General features: G+C 38.1%; 1 protein-coding gene across 1 annotated transcript; it reads right to left on the bottom strand.

The window, feature by feature from the left end:
• Positions 1–5: 5 nt before the first annotated feature.
• LOC137594275 (leptin-like) lies at positions 6–1883 on the bottom strand. Its single transcript, XM_068313652.1, has 3 exons — positions 1759–1883; positions 1097–1291; positions 6–1005 (listed from the first exon to the last, which is right to left on the bottom strand). The coding sequence occupies exons 2-3, from the start codon at positions 1244–1246 to the stop codon at positions 670–672; spliced, it is 486 nt and encodes a 161-aa protein (XP_068169753.1). The 5' UTR covers positions 1247–1291; positions 1759–1883; the 3' UTR covers positions 6–669.
• Positions 1884–20994: the final 19111 nt, after the last annotated feature.

Raw genomic sequence — 20994 nt, 5'->3', positions numbered from 1 at the left:
CCAAGTTGCATATTAGAATTATTTATTCATAGTTCAAATCCAGTACTTACACAAAACAATCAATGTACAAAAATAGACAAAATATCATCCAAGCACATAAATATATATTTTGAAAGAGCTGATAATAAAAGAACAGTCGTTTAGCCCTTCACATCCGTGTAGCTCTCAAACAAACACCTGTTTTTCTTGGCAAGCATCTACCTACTTTTTGAGAGGGGAAGGCCTAACTGCTCATTGTGTCATATCTTCTTCCCATGCTTCCACAGCTGATTCATGACTAAACTGACATTTGTACATATTTTTTACTCTGCGCTCTCTGTTGATATGCCACTGGTGTAGTAATAACCCATAAGCAAGTGATTTTTTTTTCTGTTTGTGTAAAGCATAGACCAGTTTGCATTTAATCTTACAGAGTACAGGTACACTTACTGCAAATATCCTAAAAAGTGTTTTGTGACATTTGTTTATCAAAATACATATTTTCTAAATATAATATATAAATAAATACATGAATATATAAATAAGTGCATGTTCAAGGACATAGTTTGTTAAAAATCTTTGCAAAAATTCAGCACAGTCCATTGAGGATTAAAAGTCAGATATCACAGATACTGACGACCCAATTTGCAAATTAGACCAACAAGCAGTCTTGATCTTGATCTTGAACTTTCAGCAATTCTCTAGAAGATCCAAATTTTTCAGCAGAAGATTTAGGAACTCCTTCACTCTCAGAAGAGCTTCAAAACTCACGGTGTGAATGTGTTTTTTCTGGCTCTGTAGCTCTTGTAGTCTCATCGGCAGCGAAAGCTTAGGCCACTGCTCGCTGCAATGTGCCTTCCTCCATTGATCGAGGTATCCTGTCAGCGAAGCGATCTCAGTCTTGATCTGAGAGACCCCAATGAGGCTGTCAGAGATGAGGCTGTTATAACCCTCTAGGACCGGCACTATGCAGGATGGCCCATCCAGACTATCGGTAGGTGGGCTGAGCGTCAGTGTAGGGGGGATCTGCAGCCGGAGAGAAAACATCATCCAGTTAAAAACAAGTCTGTCAACACTTAAGATTCTGTTTCCACATCAACAGGGCCACAAATATTACCTCAACATTTTTCTCCAACTTGACCACCAGCTGCCCCGCCATCCATTTCACTTTTAATTTCATTAGAACAGTGTCCATGGTCACAGGAACAGCTGTCCCCACACTTAAAATGTGCAGTAGAGAAAATAGAATGGCCAGAATGTAGTCCATATTTGTAGTCCCTGGATGTACAGAATTGAAGACAACACTTTATCCCTAAAGAAGAAGTGGAAGAAAATGGACATGATGAGAGATCATGCAGGTCATTGTCCCTTTTAATACCATCTGCAATATCCATCTCCCACTTGCTGTTTCACCATCTACTCAGCAGGCATGATTTCATATCTGCATGTCACCATTTTATACAGAAAGATGAGCTGTCTTCCAGTGATTTAGTCAGGATGTTTGATCATGGCAGCAAATATTTGTAATTGAGACACCTGTGAGTTTGTATGGAACAGGTACAAAGATCACTGTTTTTGGCTAACAATTATTCTTAGCTCCCAGTTTCACAATCTTTTCTCTGACAAACAGACTGAAGTATGAGGTAATAAAAACTCATTATCTCCACTAGCAGCCCCTCAGCTGTCATTCATGTATGTAACACAAAGTTCTGAAGCTTTTGAACAAATACGAGAAAAGAAAGTAAAATAGGTAGAGAATGAGAAGAGAGCTGACCTTACCTTCACTGGTGTGTGTATGTCACTGTTAGCCTCTATCAGGATATCTTATAGAGGAGGGTTGTTGACTCATCCCTTACTCATTTCTCCCCCCATCCACCCCCCTCACTTACCTCTCTCCATCTCATACCCCTGAACCCCCTGGTTGTAACATGGGACATGGGAGGTAACTTGAACATTAAGTACATTTTTTTATAACAGCCCTCTTTGACATATGTGAGTAACTGGGGATGCCAAAAATTTAATTAAAAGTTCATTTTTTAACCCATATTCACCGAAACAACAGCAGGTTAACACACGTTCAAAATGACACAGCAACTCAACAGTGTAAAACTGCTGGCTCACACATAACGCAGCTACTAATGCTGTTACTGCTACGTAACCCTTTGCAGTTTGATTCATCAATACAATATGCTATCTATGCCATAACTCATGCCAACACTCATTTATCCTTGCTGCTCTTTTACAAACCTCTCTAATATGGTATGATCACTTACGTCAGCGTTTCTAAAGACGTATCATTGGTGTGTTTCAGCACGTCTGAGTAGTAGATTAAAACCTATAAACAAGTGCGATAGAAAAAAGTTTACTGTTGCCCAGACTGATGGAGATAAAATCACATTTACTCTCTAGACTGATCTTTTGATTATTCTTGTGAATTAGCTGCATCTAGTAGATGATTCCTGGACTTAATGCTGTTATACAGTGGCTTTGGTTTGTCAGCAAATCTGAGTGTATATTGGTCATTGCACAGGTTTTCATTCAATCCTCTATTTCTTTATTATTATACATAATTCATGTTAATGGTTGTTTGGTTGTTCAATTTGTTATCTTTTAACAGTTCATCTAATTGTATCATTGGATATGAAATGTAGGAGGAAGAACAAACAGGTGGAAAAAATAAATACATGTTGCCACACATGCAGTACATGAATCACAGTGTAAACATTGACTCAAACTAAAGTTTATTTCAGAGTTTTCAGGTGGACAAATTGATAATTTCCAAAACAATTATGACAGCAACTTGAAAATGTGACATCCTAGATATATAATACATGAAACTGATGTCTCAACAAGTATAATATACTGATTGCAGTTCAAACAACCATGTTTTTGGGTGTGAGGATGTACCCCACCTCACACCCAATGTTAGCTGGGATAGGTTCCAGCCCCCCATGACCCAATGCAAGATAAGTGTCTAAGAAAATGAATGAATGATTGACTATAAATGCAGATTTTTTTTTTCTTTATTGATGTATTTACACAGGTTGGATGAGATAAGTGCTCTGTCATGTATTTTGACTGTGTAACCTCATGTGGATGTAGGAACAATGATAACTTAATATTCTTTTCATGACACCCGTAACGCTGTCCCATACAGAGACAACACATCTACTCAAAATGTATGCTGAATGTTCCGAATGAAGTTTGTGCTGAATTCAGACAGTACCGTTAGTACCTTCAGTAAGTAAATTTCTTATCTCTAGTAACAAAATAAGTACCAGATTAAGTTAAGTGGGCTTCCAGTTGTAACAGATACCAAATTGGAGCAAATATTTCCCCGCCGTATAATAAATTCCCGCACACAGATTACTTATGTTCTTTTACCGGACAAGTGTTTTGAAACTTTTTACACACAGTGGGCCCATTTTCAGAGACAGATGTCTGTTGTTGCTCCACAGTAAAGGAGTTGAACGGCTGTGCTGACTAAGTTTCTATTGCTGTGAAACAAAACAATGGCCAGAGTCCAGAAATCTTCATGTTTGAGGGAGAGCTGCTCCCACCTGGAACAAAACAAGAACATTTTGGTAATTTCAATTTTCTCTCAAGGTAACTTACGGTAAATAGGGTCATTCATGTGTATACTCCAACACGGTAATGGTGTGCTCACACACACACACACGCACGCACGCACACACACACACACACACACACACACACACACACACACACACACGCAAGGTCTATAAAACTATTAACACAAAGCTATTGCCACACTGGGGGGCAACACACGTAACAGGATCTGAAAAATTGTTGGGAAAAGGACGCACTAAAAGACATATTTCTGGGAAAGAAAGTAAATGGGTGGCAGTGTCCTGCTTGTATTTTCAACAAATGTAGTGTATTATTCATCACAGATGAACATGAAGGAATGAAGTGACTGATAGAACAGGGTGGATAGTTTCCAAATGTTGTTTAGTGCCGTTAAAGCTGTTCTCTAGTGGTTTAGTGAGTCCTCTTGCCGGCAGCAGAGCAGGTTTCAACACATGCAAAAATATTTTTCTGACATCTGGGATGAATAAAAGCTGCCCGTTACTAGAATATTTAATGTTAAGGTTTTACCTGCCAGTATGTGAAGACTTAGTAGATAGAAAACATTTTAAGATAAATTAAGTCATTTTAATCCACAGAAGAACATACTGTAATAATTACCTATCAACCTAATGTGGGATAAACATGCGATTCTTCTTGATATTTGAGATGGATTTTTGGCTTCTGGGGTTTGACCTAGGTGTGCAGCATCAGTAGAGGCAAATGAGCAGTGTTTTAGACTGTTTAAAGTTCATCAACATAATGTATTTTCTGCTGCTTTGACAAAAACCTTCTCATGAAACAGATGAGTCAAGGATCTTTCCTTATGGCAAGAGTCATTAATTTATGAATCTTTTTTAATTCAAACCTCTACTGAGCATGTACTAATTATTTCCAAACACCTAAATTGCACATTTGTACTTTTGCAACTTCATTAAAAACATATGTGTGCAGCAAGAAGCTGGGCGTGTCTGGAGTTTCATGTCCCCACTTTCTGTAATCATAGAGGATCAATGGGGACAGAACGTCTACAGGACACCATATCATCTCCTGGAATATGACAGAAGGGCACTGCAAGATGGCATTAATTATTCATGAGCTCCTTGTGTCACATGACTTATGGGAGCATATGAGTCACATCCTCAGAAGACTGTGTCCCTCATTTAGGAACCTACTCTTGCACACGTAGTTTAACAGAATCTATTTAAGGTTTAGAATTTAAGGTTAAGAGAGGCAATGTACAGTATTCATTGTTCCAGCTCATGACATAGAATGTTATAACAGAGCAAAAGGTTAAATGTTAATGACACCTCTCCCCAGTAGCACTGGCTTGGCCACGCTAAAGGGTATCAGATTACTGTCCAGATGCCGCATTGAAACCAGGAATTCCACTAAGCAGCAACTGCCTGAGTGAGTCACAGGAATGACGAGAATTTGTATTCAGGGATTCTGCATGCGTTGTAATTCAGGACGACGTGTTGTTTTGACCTCCAGACATTTGAATGACGCTGATGCTATAAAACCTGTCTGAAGAAACCTGAATCAGCTTTTCTTTTAGGGGGTAGTTCATAATGAGCGGAACTGTTGAAGTCCAGTCGGAGCAAAAAATAGGCTTAAAATAACTTCAGAAACAATTGGTTTAAAGGTCACTTTATACTTTAAAGACAAAATGCTACTATTTTGACCTAAACCACCAGGGTTTGAGTGCCTAAAAGCATGAAGACATCTGAATGAATTCATGAAGACTATAAACAGTGACATGCTATGCAGTATCCTAAATAAGGTGTGATGCCTTTTCCCACCAGTAAATTTTGGAGAAGCTACCAGTTTCTGGGAATGTTCAGTTATGCACATGAATGTAAGATTGGACAATGCTTATTTCAGACAGCTTATCCCTGCAGTCTAAAGCTGTAGCCAGGAAATTATACTGCCGATAATAATAAGTTGGATTTTAAAAGTAGAAAGAAATTATTTTTCCAAAATGAAGTTGTAATAATTCATGTATCTATTGTAAAAGAATGGTGTACTGTATTTTTTATGTTATTTTAAAGGATTTTTTGAGCTGTATTGTTCTCTTACTAGTTATTAAACTATTTTTTGTAAACATGTTGAAATAGTGACGGATTGTTGTTCTATAACTTAGTTTTTTTCAGTCGCTAGCAAGCGCTTACCCATACTTTAAACTCTTAACACAGACTCACACCTAGAAAGCACAATTGACCAAATGGTTAATTTTCTTCTCAAGAACACATTTTGTTAAACAAACACTAACTCTTCATTTCAAAATGGAATACATCTTTTTCTGTACACACACTTTACCAAAACACTGGATATTTGACTCAAAATGAAATTACTGTGTCAAACTATAAAGCTTGTTTTCACTTCATAAGGTACATGCAGTCAATCAAAGTACACCAGGTTTCAAAATACTGGGTATTTGTGACATAAAAATTGCACAGACTTTTATATATCAGTTTTACTGTTGTTTGCATGCAAAATGTACACAACATTTCTTGGTTGGGAACTGTATGTCCACATGCGATGTTCACATTCAAAAGCATTCCAGTAAAGAGCAAATCAGGTTTTTTTTCCTTTACAGTTTATTACAGGAGGTACAGTAAAAATACTGTTTACAATATGATAGAAGAGAAAAAGCTTACAGTGAAAAAAGTAGCCATGAAACACACAAGAGCCTTCTGAACCAAACAACAACAACAACAACAACAACAACAACAAGCCCAGAAAAAAAAGGGTGCGGGGGGGCTTACGTTAAAAAACACAAAATTACTGTCTCTAATCTCTACGATCTCTGATATCATCCAAGGCGATGCACCTGGATAGAACCGCTTGGGTATGCGGATCCACCCTTGGCAATGATCGGCTGTGTGTCAATGGGGGGGCAGAGACTCAGTGGTAGAGCCGGTCATCCAATGTTCCAAGATTGGCTGTTCGATTCCACCTCCCACCCTAAAAATACCCGGAGTATGAGCTGACAGTGGGAGGTGTCAGCTCACCTCCAGAGCACTGCCAACGCGCTCTTGAGCAAGGCGCCGTCCCCCTTACAAGTTGCTCATTTGGGCGCACCATAAAGGAGCTGCCCGCCACTCTATCCTCCCCCCTCTTCCTGCATGCGTACAGGACCCCTGTATGTGTGTGAGTGTGTGTTCAGGGCCTGTACACACTAATATATGCACGTATGAATTACTAACACTAGAGTGTTCCACTAATTTCCCTTTCAGGATGAATTGAGTATATAAAATAAAAAACTATTAAAAATTATTGTTGCTATTGTGGGATGTTGTGTGTTAACATTTGTAAATAATAAAAAAACAATCCATAATTTTGTTGGGAGGTATAGCTTGTCTGTTAAGAAAATGAAAGCATTGTGGTAATATGTTCACTGACTACATATTGAGTGAAAACAACATGAAATGCGTGAATGGTATGGCCACAAAAGACCGATGCTGTGCTAATTGTGTTTAGAGTTTTGAAAATGTGACTGCTGTTTGGACAAACGCTTGTTAGTGACTGAAAAAAACTGTAAGTACAACACAATGCTAAGCCAGGAAAATCACTGCACAACAGATTCCCACTTAAAACACACGTGAAGAGGCCAGCAAAGTGATTCGTAATGAGAGTAACAAGCTGAAATCACAGCCATCATGAAGACACTTGTGAACAAAATCTTCTTGTTTAGGTGTCAAGCTTTCAGAAAATGTTAATGGATAAGCAAAAATAACATTAAAAAAGTAAATATGTTTTTAATTTCAGAATGAAACCACAGTCATTGAACATTGTTTAGGTAAAAATAAATGACTACAGTAGGTGCTTGAGAGGTTTTACTACAGCATGATTAGTTATCATACTGTGTACGGGGTAGAACTATCAGTATTTCTTTGGACTGAGGGCTACTGAAAATTCTAACAATGTAGAACTGTATTTTGATCTCAGTGATGGTTATTATATCAGCGTATTATTTTCACACTAATTTGAAGGTAATGAAAACATATACTGTGTTATCTACTTGAATTGATATTTTGTAGAGAGTCGAAGCGAGTACTGTTGTTGCCTCATGGCAAGAAAGTTCTGGGTTCAAATTCACCTGAGATAATGGGTCGATGGACAGGTTTTTTTTTTTTTTTGGCGGCACTGTGGTGTAGTGGTTGGCACTGTTGCCTCACAGCACAAAGGTCATGGGTTCAAACCCTAGCTTTTCCAACATACCTTTCTATGTTGAGTTGGCATGTTCGCTGTGTCTGAATGGGTTTTCTCCAAGTACTCTGTTTTACTCCCAACATCATGAAAAACATGCATTAGAACTGGTGCCACCGAACAAAGTAGATTTTAATTTCTAATAAGCTTATTTTCAGGTTCTGTTGCTCACACAGTAGAAAATCATAAACCACACACGTCATTTTTAATTTACAGGTGAAGTGTTTGCTTTGTTCCCTCCGCCTGACGTACAGTAATAACACGCCATCAATGATGAGGCATTACCGATCCAGACATGAGAACGAAGCCAGTGGTGCTGCTCTGATGATGTCTTGCAAACCCTACTTTTATCTCACAACATGGACCTTGCTTTTTTCCAGTGACACCAATACATTAGCTAATTATGGAAATTTTGTTCATAGAGCAAACGTGTTTGAACATTTTAATAGCGACATATATAGAGATAGCATTACGGTCTCACTGTGTAGCATACCAGCACAGCTAGCGAACCCATTGATCAATCAATCCATGGTGTGGCTTGGCTGGCCGGTGCCTCACCGCAGGTCTCCGCTCAGTATTTCAGCGGTAAATGTGAAAATTCAGTGATTTTGAGTAAAAAATAACCTAAAATTGGTGATGTTGAATGTAAAATAACTTTATAATTCTCATCATTGGATAAATATAACCATTTAATTTATTTCTTTCGTATTTATTAATTTTTTTTTTCTCATTAAGAAGGGACAGAACCAAGGCAGCAGTCAGACGGATTAGCAACAACCTCGGCCAGAGGAAACACATTTCCTCCGGGCAGATCGTTGCTCCTCATGAGGCCCCATCTTCCCCAAGTCCCAAGAAGCCACCAGGAAGAATTGTTGAAGTATATGAGGAAAATCAGTTTTCATTAACAAGAACTAAATATCAAACAATGTGTTGAGCTCACTTCAGGTTGGACTAATGCCAAAATAACAAAAAAACCCCCGATCCTATCTGTAAAAGAATAATAATTAACCTAACAGAAAAACAAATTACAGGATCTAACCTTCCTAACTAAATTAAACAGGAGAAAAGATTCATCAAATAAACCGGCAGTCCAACCCTACTGCTGTTTTGTATGACTAAGTAGCTCATACAAAACGGCATGTAGCTGGTTGGAAGAAGTGGGCAGAGGATGAGAATCCGCTGCCTGACTCCCTGGTACCACTGAAGGACTTTCGTCTTCGATCTTCATATACCCGATAAGGCCTTGGCCCAGCCAATCAAAAGAGCGAACAGGTGCGCTCCCCCAATCATCGTCGGGTGATGGTACAAGCTACTCTGCATATCTGCATACCACAATGAGCATACAGAAAAAAGGGAGCAAGGAAACAAACCCAACACACGCGATGCTAGTCGTCACAGGAGTTTGCATGTTCTCTTTGCGTTTGCGTGGGTTCTCTCCGGGTTCTCCGCCTTCCTCCCACCTCCAAAAACATGCGCTTCAGGTTACTTGGCCGCTCCCAAACGGACAGTAGGCATGTATCAGTGACGTGCGGTGAGGTTCATGGCTGGTGAGGCACTGATCAAATCATAATTAGATTCACAAACATATGAACCTACAGTGTAGCTTATTCACCATTTAAGTATCAACAGTGAGTGGGTTATTTTTAAAGTCTCAGAGCAGAATTATTAGAATTATTTACACATACAAACTGTAACACACAAATAAGCACATTTGATTAAAAAATGTTATGTTGTTACCTACATGTCTGTTTATATGTTACGTTTACTTATAAATGAAGTACACGCGCTACTCCATCTGAACAAAAGCAGCGAAAAAAATTGTATAGTAAGGAAAGGCGAGCGGAAAACAAATGAATGGCTGAACATATTTTGCTGTCACCTTTTCTACGGCTGAGCAAGAGGAATCCTCAGCCGAATCCCTGGGATCAGCAGCGCCCTCTACCGATGAGGCACAACAGCATCGTGCCTCACGTAGTGCCTTGTCACAGCGGTTTCATGACCTCTCAACTCAAGAAAGACGTTACACTCATGCAGTTGTTGACAAAAAACACTACATTATATACATTAGCTAGATTATGGAAATTTAGTTCACAGAGCAAATGTGTTTGAACATTTCAATAGCGACACATAGAGCGATAGCATTGCGGTCTCACTGTATAGCAATTGGTGATGATGAATATAAAATAACTTTATAATACTCATCATTGGATAAATATAACCATTTAATTTATTTCTTCCATTTTTCATTTTATTTTATCTCATTATGGCCTCCCCTGACTGCACGTCACTGGCTGAAACAGAGTAATACCACTGGAAAAGATTTGGGTAATGCTCAAAACACAATAAATTAATATGGACACAAAAAAAAAAGTGAAAAATTTATTTTTCTCAATGTACATGATGGCCTAACAGCCTACTGGCTAGTACTTCCTTAACTTTTGATGTCCTTTTGTAAACATATTGTTTCCAATGTAAAACTGGGTACTTAAACCTACAGTCTGAGTCAAGTCTTTTCACATTGAGCCTCAATGTGTCTTAAATCAAGTGCAACTCAAGTTTCAAACTCTGGTTTAATAAAATCCACTAAAGAGGCTGTGTTTTCACCTGTGCATTTGTGCTTGTTTGCTGGCTGGCTTGCTTGTTTTCTTATTAGCAGGTTTTCACAAAACTTCCTTGAGAGCCTCGGGTCTTTTATCAGGGTAGAACCCATTAAATGATAGGATGAATATGGATAAAGGGTGGCTGCAGGAACTTCTTTTATGTTGTTTCACTCTGATCTGAATGAAGGGAAATTCACAAATTTCTTGTACTTTTTCCCCGAAATTGCAAGGCAACATTGATTCACTTGAAATTACAAATGATCTAGCCTTACTTTTTTGAAGCTTTTTAGAAATTATGCAAGTCAAAGTCTCAGTAAGTATCTATCTGTCTTGGAGTCTTTTGTGGTAGTCGTGGACAAGGCTTTTTATTTTCTCTGATGGTAAAGCTGCCCATTCTTCTTGGCAAAAGGGCTCCAGTTCCTGGAAATTCTTGGGTTGTCTTGTTTGAACTGCACGCTTCACATCTCCCCAGAGTGGATCAACGATATTGAGGTCAGGACACTGAGATGGCCACTCCAGAACCTTCACTTTATTCTGCCGTAGCCCATGACAAGTCGAAGTGGCTCTGTGATTTGGATAATTATTATGTTGGAATATCCAAGAAGGTCCCATGTGCAGGTTTTGGGATGATGAGTGCAAATTTTCCTTTAGTATTTTTTGACAACATGCTGCATTTTGCCATCAATTTTGACCAAGTTTTCTGTCCACTGGTAGCTCACACATCCCCAGAGAATTCAATTTTGGTCTTATCACTCCAAATGATTTTGTTCCCAAAGTTTTGAGGTTTGTCTCTGTGCTGTTTGGTAAATTGTAAGCATAATTTTTATGGCGTTGACATAGTTAGGGCTTTTTTCTAGTGACTCGACCATGCAGCCCATTTTTCCTCAAGTGCCTTTCTATAACATCTTGAAACATCCACACTACTTCTTTCAGAGAGTCCTGTATTTCAGCTGAAGTCATTGGCTGGTTTTTACTTTGCATCTCGAACAATCTTCCTGGCCATTGTGGCAGAAGTTTTTGTTGGTCGACCTGATCATGGTTTGGTTACAACAGAGTCTCTGATTTTCCACGTCTTGGTGGTATATAAACTTTTGATCAGGGTCATTTGTGTAGTTTTTCTTGTCATTATGATTTTAAAAAAGTAAACACAGTTTATTAATAGCTAATAAATTTGATTCAACCAAGCACTAACCATGAGTGAAAGAAAAGTTTTGGGTTATCTATTCTCTGAAAAAGGGCCAAGAAACCATAAATTCTGCCAAGGTATACAAATGTATGAGCACCACTATATATGCCCCCCCCCCCCGCCACACACACAAACAAATCATAAATCTGCACCGTGTAAAATCTATGATTTGTGAATGTGGTTTTACAAATCTCAATGCAGCTTTCACTGACGAAGCCATAACCAGATGGTTTGGAATGGGGAAAACATCAAGTGAGTGAGTGAGTTTACAGTTAGTCTTGTATATTTTGTGAGAAGATATTAAATTATATATCACAACACTTGTTTTATGATACATCACTAAAACACTGGAAAGAAGTGTGCTGTGATTTAAATGACACAGATGCCAGTTTAAGAGGAAATATGAAAAACAAACATTGACATCTATCTTTCAGACAAAAATGGAAGAATCTTCATTTTTAGTTAACGTGTTGCTTCAAGAAAGTCCAAACACAATTTGGACATGAAAATAGAATGTAAATAAACAGTCATTGTCTAATTTCCCTGTATTTAGTCAAAATTTTGTCTGGTTTGATTTTGTAGATACTTTTGTATATTTCAGCTCCAAGGCACACACAAAAAAATTGTCAAATTCCACACAGCAATCATTCTGAACAGGAGCGCTCAACCTCCAAGTAAAGTATTAATGAGTTTAATAATTTTTAATAATACCGATCAACTCAAGTTTTATCTCAAAAGAACAATAGAATGTAATTCTTTCTGCTAAACATAGAAAATAAAACATTGACTCTCCATTTTAACTGTTTTAAATAAATGAAGAATTATATATGGAGTTAACGTTATTGGATGTGATGAAGGAAGTAATCTGGCTGTGTGATTTTTTTAAATCTTGGTTTGAAGAACACAGAAGAATTTTATGGCAAAGGACTCACCAACTGCTGTAGATGTGATACATTAATAGGAAGCAGGACTGCTTCCTTCAACAGCGGTTTATTGAGAAGTTCTTTATCAAGACAAACTCTCATTGACAGATATTCAATTGCATTATGAACACACCTATTATCTCCACCCTCATTTCTATTATTATTATTACTATTACTTTTTACTGTAATGTAAACCTATACAGCCAAAAAATGTTCAGAAATAAATAGATGTCACACCTGAGTTATATTACAGCAAAAAAAATAAATAAATACATACAATAATAATGATAATATGATATCTTACCACTACATGAGAGAAAGGGATTTGCTCAGTGGTGATTAAGAATCTAATTAAAACGCACGTATGGTGCAAATCTTTACCAATGCTGCCACCTTCTGGAGACATGTGGCAATTCGGATGCAACAAGCATTGGAGTCACGGCTCTTAATGCTGTAATCCCCCCCCCCCCTTTTTTTTTTTCTTTTTTCTTTCTCTCCCTCTGTCAAATCAAACCAGTTACTTTGTTGGGAGAAAATTAATCACCAGACCAATTCACAAGTTTCAGCGGTGGTTAACAACAGCAAGACACTTATACTTTTTGTTTGTTTTTCATCTTAAAGGTCTAGATTACATAGTTTTTCATTAATCACTTCAAGGCACATGATGCATGAATCAACAAAATTTGTTTTAATAAAACAGTACTTCAATCGGAGACTGTTGCTGTGGAATGGGTCCCTTGCAGATGCTTTTTGGGGTAAGGGCTTCCTTGATGATCATCTGACAGCAAGCCCAGACCGCAAAAAGATCTGAAAAGGACAAGATTGGTTTTCTGCAGTCACGGCCATGATCATACCTGGCTGGTTCAGCATCTGAAACACAGAGATCCACAAGCCTGAATATCATAAATGAACTACATTCACACAGATTGAAACTAAATATGAAACTGAAATGTCACACTTTGAAAGGAATAGTGACAAATGTCCACTATCTTTTATTTATTTATTTATTTATTTTACCATCCACTCAGCTAGTTTAGTTTATATTGCAGAAATTACAAATATTGGAGAAATTATATTGTGTGTTTTCAGTGTCCTTTTCCTTGAACAGAACATACAGAAATATTATTGTATTGTAATAAGTATTCAAAAACCATTTGGATGTGAAAACAATAATGAATTAACTGAATACAGCAATATTGCTAATAAGTTGGCAGTAGTGTGTAAATTTTGGTTCATTCATTTCATCTTTCCTTCTTGTCACAATCTATTTCCTTAAAAGACAGGTATTATTGTGCAAAATGAAAAATATAAAGCAAATACATGTAATTATAAGGGAAGTGTTTCTACACTTTAAATGCACAATTCCACACATAAATGTAATCATCTCTAGTTTAAGCTTAACTTTCAGATACTGGCTGATTCTGAGTTTAGACAGTGTACTCATGTTAACATGCATAAAAACATTGCTCATGGTACTGCTCATAACTGATTGACTAAACAGAAAATAATTGAACAGGAAGATTAAACCAAAGATTTATAGGAAGGTATCCCATACCTCAAAATTAATGCAATGCTCTTTAGATGCAAGGAAGAAGCATTGCAAGATTTGGTTTCTACACATCTTCCCATATTTCTTTTTGGTGATTTATCTTCATCACAGTATACACCCCTCAGAAATCCAGCAGTTGGATTGGTGTGGAAATTGGTATTACACCAGTTGCCACAACATAAAGTTAAACTATGAGATGGACAAATCTATCACATATTCTACACATAACATTCAATGACACTGTGAGGTAGGTGAAGAAATGTCCCAGAGCATGATGGGGTTTCTAGATGAGGATTAGGATGTAACTGTTTGTAAATTTGACAAAGGTGAGAGAAAAAGATGAGAATATACATCTGGTGTGAGCTGGGATACAACAGAAACAAAGCCACAGATGTAAAATCTGGATTTATGTGACCATGTGTGAAACGGGAACCAGCAAGTTGATGTAAAGGTGAAATGAACAGACATTTTCTGAGATTATTCTTCAGCTGAATATAAGAAAATTGAAAGTCATCATCATCATCATCATCATCATCAGGTGTAATCTTTTACGAATACACCTGCTACTCAAATATTGCACAGATGACACAAATTGTAACAAAGACAGCTACATGAACTTACAGGAAAAAGTCAAACAAATAATGTGCAGGGCCTTTAACAAAGGTCACATAACTGTCTTTACTGTTCATTGAAATGAGCGCATTTGCCAGTGAAAAATAAATTTATCTGAGCTTCTTTTATTTACAATCAAAGATTCTGCAGCCAGCATGGACAGGTGGGTGGAGACCACATTGGAGGAGCTTCATAAGAGCTGTCCATGGTTCTGAAAGCTCACACCAGCCCAGCCGGTAAACGCCCTAAAATCCCCCCCACCGCTTCTCACGACACTGTGCATGTGTGCGTGTGTATTTGCGTGCGTGTGTGTGTGTGTGTGTGTGTTTGTGTGTGTGTGTGTGTGTGTGTGTGTGTGTGTGTGCGTACACGCGTGTAGTAACAGCATCGTCTTGCTGCATGCAACATGCATCTCTCTTGGGGTCTTTCTTGTAGCAGGGGGTTGCACTGTCAATTTATGCTGCCTATACCCACGTCACCTGGCCAGCAGCCTACTTACCATCCAAGTAAAAATAGCTAAGCTCTGCTGATCGATGTGCTGACAACAGAGAACAATAAACACAGAAATAGACCATGAATACCCCACAAACACTTTGAACTTTCATTTTAAAGAGACGATCCTACGGTCGAATTCAAAGTTTTGGAGAAGACGAAATCTCCACGCATCACCAAACGTTTGGCTGTGCGCGTCGGCAGGTCGCCGAGCAGTGAGCAACCATGACGCACAAAATCTTGAGCTTCAATAACTGACATTTTTTCTCACTAACACAAAAATCGTGTCAGGCTATATTTAAGGACCAAATTTGACACACCAACACAAGTATGTACAAATGCAAGAGTCAACGAGCAGTAGCTTAATGAGATGTGAGATGAGGGAAAAGGTGCTCGTTACCTCCGTGCGTCTAGATGCGAGCGCTTGGAACAGGTCGGGATTGTGTCAAGCCCTTGGGAGAAAAAAAAAGAAGAAGCAGGAAATGCAAATAAAACAAAGTATTATCACATGTCGCTAATGGAAGAAAGATAGACAGCACACGTAGAGTTAACGCTGGAAACAGAACAGTATGTTCACACAAAGATCGCACGGAGAACAAACAAACCAGGATCAAATCAAAACACCAAAATGTTCTCGAAAGCGTTATTCCACAAGGCTAGTCACTGGCAGGCATCGTCCTACAGATGCGCTGTGGACGAGGTGAAAAAAGCATCCTTCCATACACACCTCCCTTACTATCGCTGATGCTCGAAGGGTTGGGGCGACGTGATGCCACTGTGATCATTTTCACTTCTGCATTTTGATTCACCTCTATTTGCGATGAATTTTTTTTTTGGAGGAAATACACTTCCATTTTGTACTCTTTTCCATCCTTTCTGTTAGAAATACAGCAAAAGCCCCAAATGGAAGCCACTCAATTCCTCCAGTCTGCGATTGACCCGCATTGACGTCATTGCGTCATTAGGTCTCCCCTGGAAACACGGGGCTCCCAAAAATAGCAACACATTAATTCAGCCTGCGCTGGGGTTGGCTTGGCGGGGGTGACTATTTGTATCAATCCATAACCTCTCCTCTGTTTCTTAGCAATAATACACCCCCCTCATTCTCTCTCAAGGACGAGCTGATCACGACTCACGACTATTTTTGGAAAGAGAGAGAGAGCGCGGGAGAGATAGAGAGAGAGAGATAAGAAGAAGAAGAGAGAGAGGGGGAGAGGGGGGGTAGTGGGTGTGAGAGACGCCCGCATCTCTGTTCTCCTCTCTGCTGGCTAGCTGAAGCTGAGAAACAGAAACAGCACCAGTGGGATAAAAATAGCAAAAGAGCGGTCATCCAGCCCAACCAGCAGTGGGGTGTGGGAGGAGAGGCAAGACCCGAAACCTAGTTAACGTCCGTCAGAGGCCCGCTCATTGGCCACGGTGGAGTGGCTGCCACTGAGAGGCTGCCTCTAGACTAATAATAATAATAATAATAATAATAATAATAATAATAATAATAATAATAATAATAATAATAATAATAATAATAACAAGAACAACAACAACTACAACAACAATAATAGCATTCCATCATTCATTCATTCATTCATTCATTCATTCATTCATTCATTCATTCATTCATTCATTCATTCATTCATATAAATAACGATCCTTTCATTTCTGCTTTAAAAGAAGCTGATCACACTATAAAACATGAAAAATATATCCTGTTCTTCCATCCATCCATCCATCCACACACACACACACACACACACACACACACACACACACACACACACACGCACGCACGCACGCACGCACGCGCGCACGCACGCACACACACACACACACACACACGTGCTGCATCTATTGCAATTTATGAATTAATGTGTGCTGTGAGCCATTACGTGAGTCCAACATTGAGGCAGATGTTATAATCAGTTTGCTGGTGTACTATAGCACCTTAATTATTGTTACATCATTCAACACAACTCATTCTTACACAGGCAGAATAATAAACAGTCAACACTGTTATAATGATAGCAACAGTAATAATAACTATAATAATAATCATATGAATAATAATGATGATGATGACGATGGTAATAAAACTTAATAATAATATTTTTATTCTTATTATCAATAACAACCACAACAACAACAACAATAGTATTATTATTATTATTATTATTATTATTATTATTATTATTATTATTATTATTATTATTATTATTATTATTATTATCAATAATTATTATTATTATTAATAATAATAATAATAATAATAATAATAATAATAATAAAATGGAAAGCAGGGGTCTAGTGTTAATGCTGAATTATTTGGCTTGAATAAAAATGTATTCACATCAGCTGATTCAACAGATGATTTACTTATTAGATGTTTATTAGATCTATTGGATGGTTCTTCATGTTGACAGAGACTGTTGTGACAAATTTTTTTAATCTTAAACTGCTGATGCCATCTACTGGATATTTAAGAGAGCTGCATATGATAGAAAATGGGCTCATCACCCTGAAATGGCAAAGGAAAAGAAAGACTTTTTCACTCTATAACCTGGTGTTTGGTGCCACACTGGTGTCAAATGGTTTTTTTTCCCCATCCTACAGAAAACTGGGAATTGATTCATAGAAGATTGTCCCCTGTCGTAGACTGATGCATCTTGGATTTCATATGACAAGCAAAGCATCGTGCAGCCCAAGAACTGAACCAGTTGTGGACTGGTGGGGTTTTGCAATGATCATAGCAGGTGGCAGGAAGGAACACTATCTGGAAGCAAACCTGTTGCAGCACATCAATCAACAATGATGCAGCTTATGCAAGCTTTCTTCATCTTCTTCTTCTTCTTCTTGGACCTGACACACAGTGGAGACTTCTATACAAACCTCCACTCAAGAAAAAAAAAGCCGACCTCCAGTGGAGAATTTTACATGGTGCCATCGGTTCCAATGCTTTTATCTCTGTTTTTAACCCTGCGGTGTCCAGCCAGTGTCCCTTCTGTCCCCTTTGTGAGACAGTCTTTCATGCTTTTAGTGAGTGTGGGAGACTTGCAGTGTTCTTCACTCTTTTAACGAATGTTTTTAATCTGTTAAGTGAAAATTTTAATATCAGGAACTTTATTTATGGTGCTGGGTACAAGAAATCGAATCAAAGAAAGTGGCAGCTTTTAAATTGTATCTCTTGAGAGGCAAAACTCGCAATTTATGTGACCAAAAAGAGGAGAATTGAAAACAATACTGTTCAAGAAGCAGCTACTGTTTTTTGCTGTAACATCAGATGTCGCTTAAAACTATAATTTGGTTTTTACAAAATGACAAAAGACCTACGTAACTTTAGGAACATCTGGTGTCACTAAGTTGTCCTATGCACTTTAGTTGATGATCAACTCACTCTTGCAAATTTCCTGATATAATGCACTGATTTTTAAATTGTATTTCTTTTTATTGGTTTTTAGTATTTTTGAAGCACTTTAGCACTTTCATCTAATGTAAAATTGTAAAATGTTTGAGTGTGATTAAAGTGTTTTTGCAAAAAAAAAGAAAAATCTTCCTCTTCTTCTTCTTGAGTGAGCTGCTAAAGCATGAGCCTGGCTGAGTTGTTTGGGAACACGCATGTTCAGTGTAAAGTAGGTCTTAACAGATTCTCAACCTCTACCCAGACTCAACAAGAAAGGCAACACACAAATACATAGTGCTACAAACACGGAGGGTGTTTTGCATGCACATTTGAGAATACACATCCCTCAGTTTGAGCACACCATTTACAGCTTCCATCATTAATGCCAGATCTGTTTTTGATTTTCAGCTCATCTCTAACTCATGTCTGCCTTCTCAAATTTCAGCTCTTGGGACATATCATGAGACCCACAGTCAGAGAAACAGTAGACAGTTTTTGTATTACATTGCTTATTGAATCCAAAATTGCTTGTCTTAGTGATCAATTTCAGAGACTTCCATCGTTTTTTTTAATTGCACCATTTTGCGCCCATATGGTTCAAATATAACACAGTAGGGTACCTTGGGAGACATCAGTGAAACTGCCTTGGGAGAAAATAACAGCAGCAATATCTATCTACCTCTACCCACAGAAATTAAGAGCAGACGCTGGCATCCATTATAGCTCCTGACGGTAAGCAGTTTAGCTCAGCCGGCTTTAAATCACTGCCACTGGAGATGTGAGCTCTGCTCTCGCTTTATGTGTAGTTTTATTTCCACATATTCCTGATTTATCAGTTGTTTCTCTTTTTTTGGTAAGGAATAAAACCGCAGCTTCTCCTGGTGTAGTGTCTCTGTGCTAAAGAATTTATTGATTTATTCACAAGCGCAAGCTATTCTTTCGATACAGTAGGAGGCATCTGATATCGCTCCTGCATTGAAAGTGTGTGTCTGTGTGTGTGTATTTTTGACAGCTTTCTAAAGGCACTGCAGGGATAGACTAGTTCGTTTTCAATTACTCGAGACTCACATTAACTAAAGAAATTAAAGAGAGTAATGTTATGTATAAACCAAAAGTCTTTGAAGGCTGAAATCTGCTGAGCTTGCATTGTGTGCATGCAATAGATAAATACTTGAAGACAACTAATCCAATCATATCTGGTCTGAAGCACCAAACGCCATTCTTCAATCTAAGTTAGGTTAAGCACATTTATACAGTCAGAGGCATTTATTTTTAAATCTGCAAGGTGGTTCCTTTCATATTTCCAGGGATGCATCCTTCCTGATGACCATAAAGTACAACACACTCAGAGGAATTTGCAGAAGAGTCACATTTGTTAAGCAGGTTGACATGGGGCGAAAACTAAGATGCACATCAACCAGAAACACATCAATAGTTTGAGCTGAAGCAGTAATGAGCAATAGAAAGACGGGAGCAATTTGTTTGAAATGTCAGAACATACTTGATGCATAACTCTTGTAAATGGAATAATAATACGCTTTATCAAGTGTGTAAAAACATTGAGAGGTGGGTGAACTTTGCTGTTTATGTCCAGCATACACTGACCATAAATATTTAAAGTATGATTCTTACATGTAGCTTATACATCCTAGTAAATCCCTTTTAGTATTTTGTTTCATATACAGTATATTTGTGCAATGAATATCACTTCTCCACGCTTTTCCAGACTGAAAATCCACTTAACCTTACTGAGTTAGTAAGAGGAATAGAGACACTCCCAGAGATGGGAATGCTTGTTCTTCTTTGCTAGTGCCATAAAAACAAATGAGCCTCTGTTGGACTCACACAAGTGACCCCGGTCAAGTCAAAAGAAAACCTGGCCATGTGAAATTACTGGTGTATGTGAAGGTTTAAGCATTGCTAGTAGCACAATTCTATGTTGGGAAATGTTGGGAAATTTGGTTTGTCCTTCATTTCGTACCAGACTGAAATATTTACAAATGACAACAAATGGCTAATGTCACGGCAGGAAATTTTGCACTGACATTAATGATTCTGTAAGGATGAATAGTAATGACATTCTTTTCAGCACCACTAATAGCTCAGAGGTTTTGCTCCCCTTTTGAAGTATCTCAACATCTATCGAATGGATGAGAAAAAACTCATTACACTCAAAGTTTCTAGTTGATAAATTGGAAATCTGAATTCAGCAATGCATTTTCTTTTTACCTAGTACTGTGTTGAGGCTTTCTGATCAGTTTTCAGGATTACTTGGCATCATCGGATGCACCGACACATAACAACCCATGGGTGCTCAGTTGAATTTAGGTCCATGAGAGGCTTGTTGGACTTTCAGCTCAGTTTACAGGATTGTATTTGAAGTATCTGAGTATTTTACTGCTCTTGGCTAAAGCATCAGCAAAGCTGCTGTCACAGAGCCACTGTGATTACCCTCTGCAGGC

This window comes from Antennarius striatus, chromosome 4 (genome assembly GCF_040054535.1).
Source record: "Antennarius striatus isolate MH-2024 chromosome 4, ASM4005453v1, whole genome shotgun sequence".
NCBI lineage: Eukaryota > Metazoa > Chordata > Actinopteri > Lophiiformes > Antennariidae > Antennarius > Antennarius striatus.
The sequence above is the reverse complement of the archived record's forward strand: the minus strand, read 5'-3'. Positions and strand labels throughout refer to the sequence as shown.

Bases quoted from the DNA above. Each gene is read 5' to 3' on its own strand.
- LOC137594275 (XM_068313652.1), bottom strand. From the start codon at position 1,246: ATGGACTACATTCTGGCCATTCTATTTTCTCTACTGCACATTTTAAGT. The intron at 1,006-1,096 runs GTAATATTTGTG...CTCCGGCTGCAG, and splicing joins AGTTGGAGAAAAATGTTGAG to ATCCCCCCTACACTGACGCT.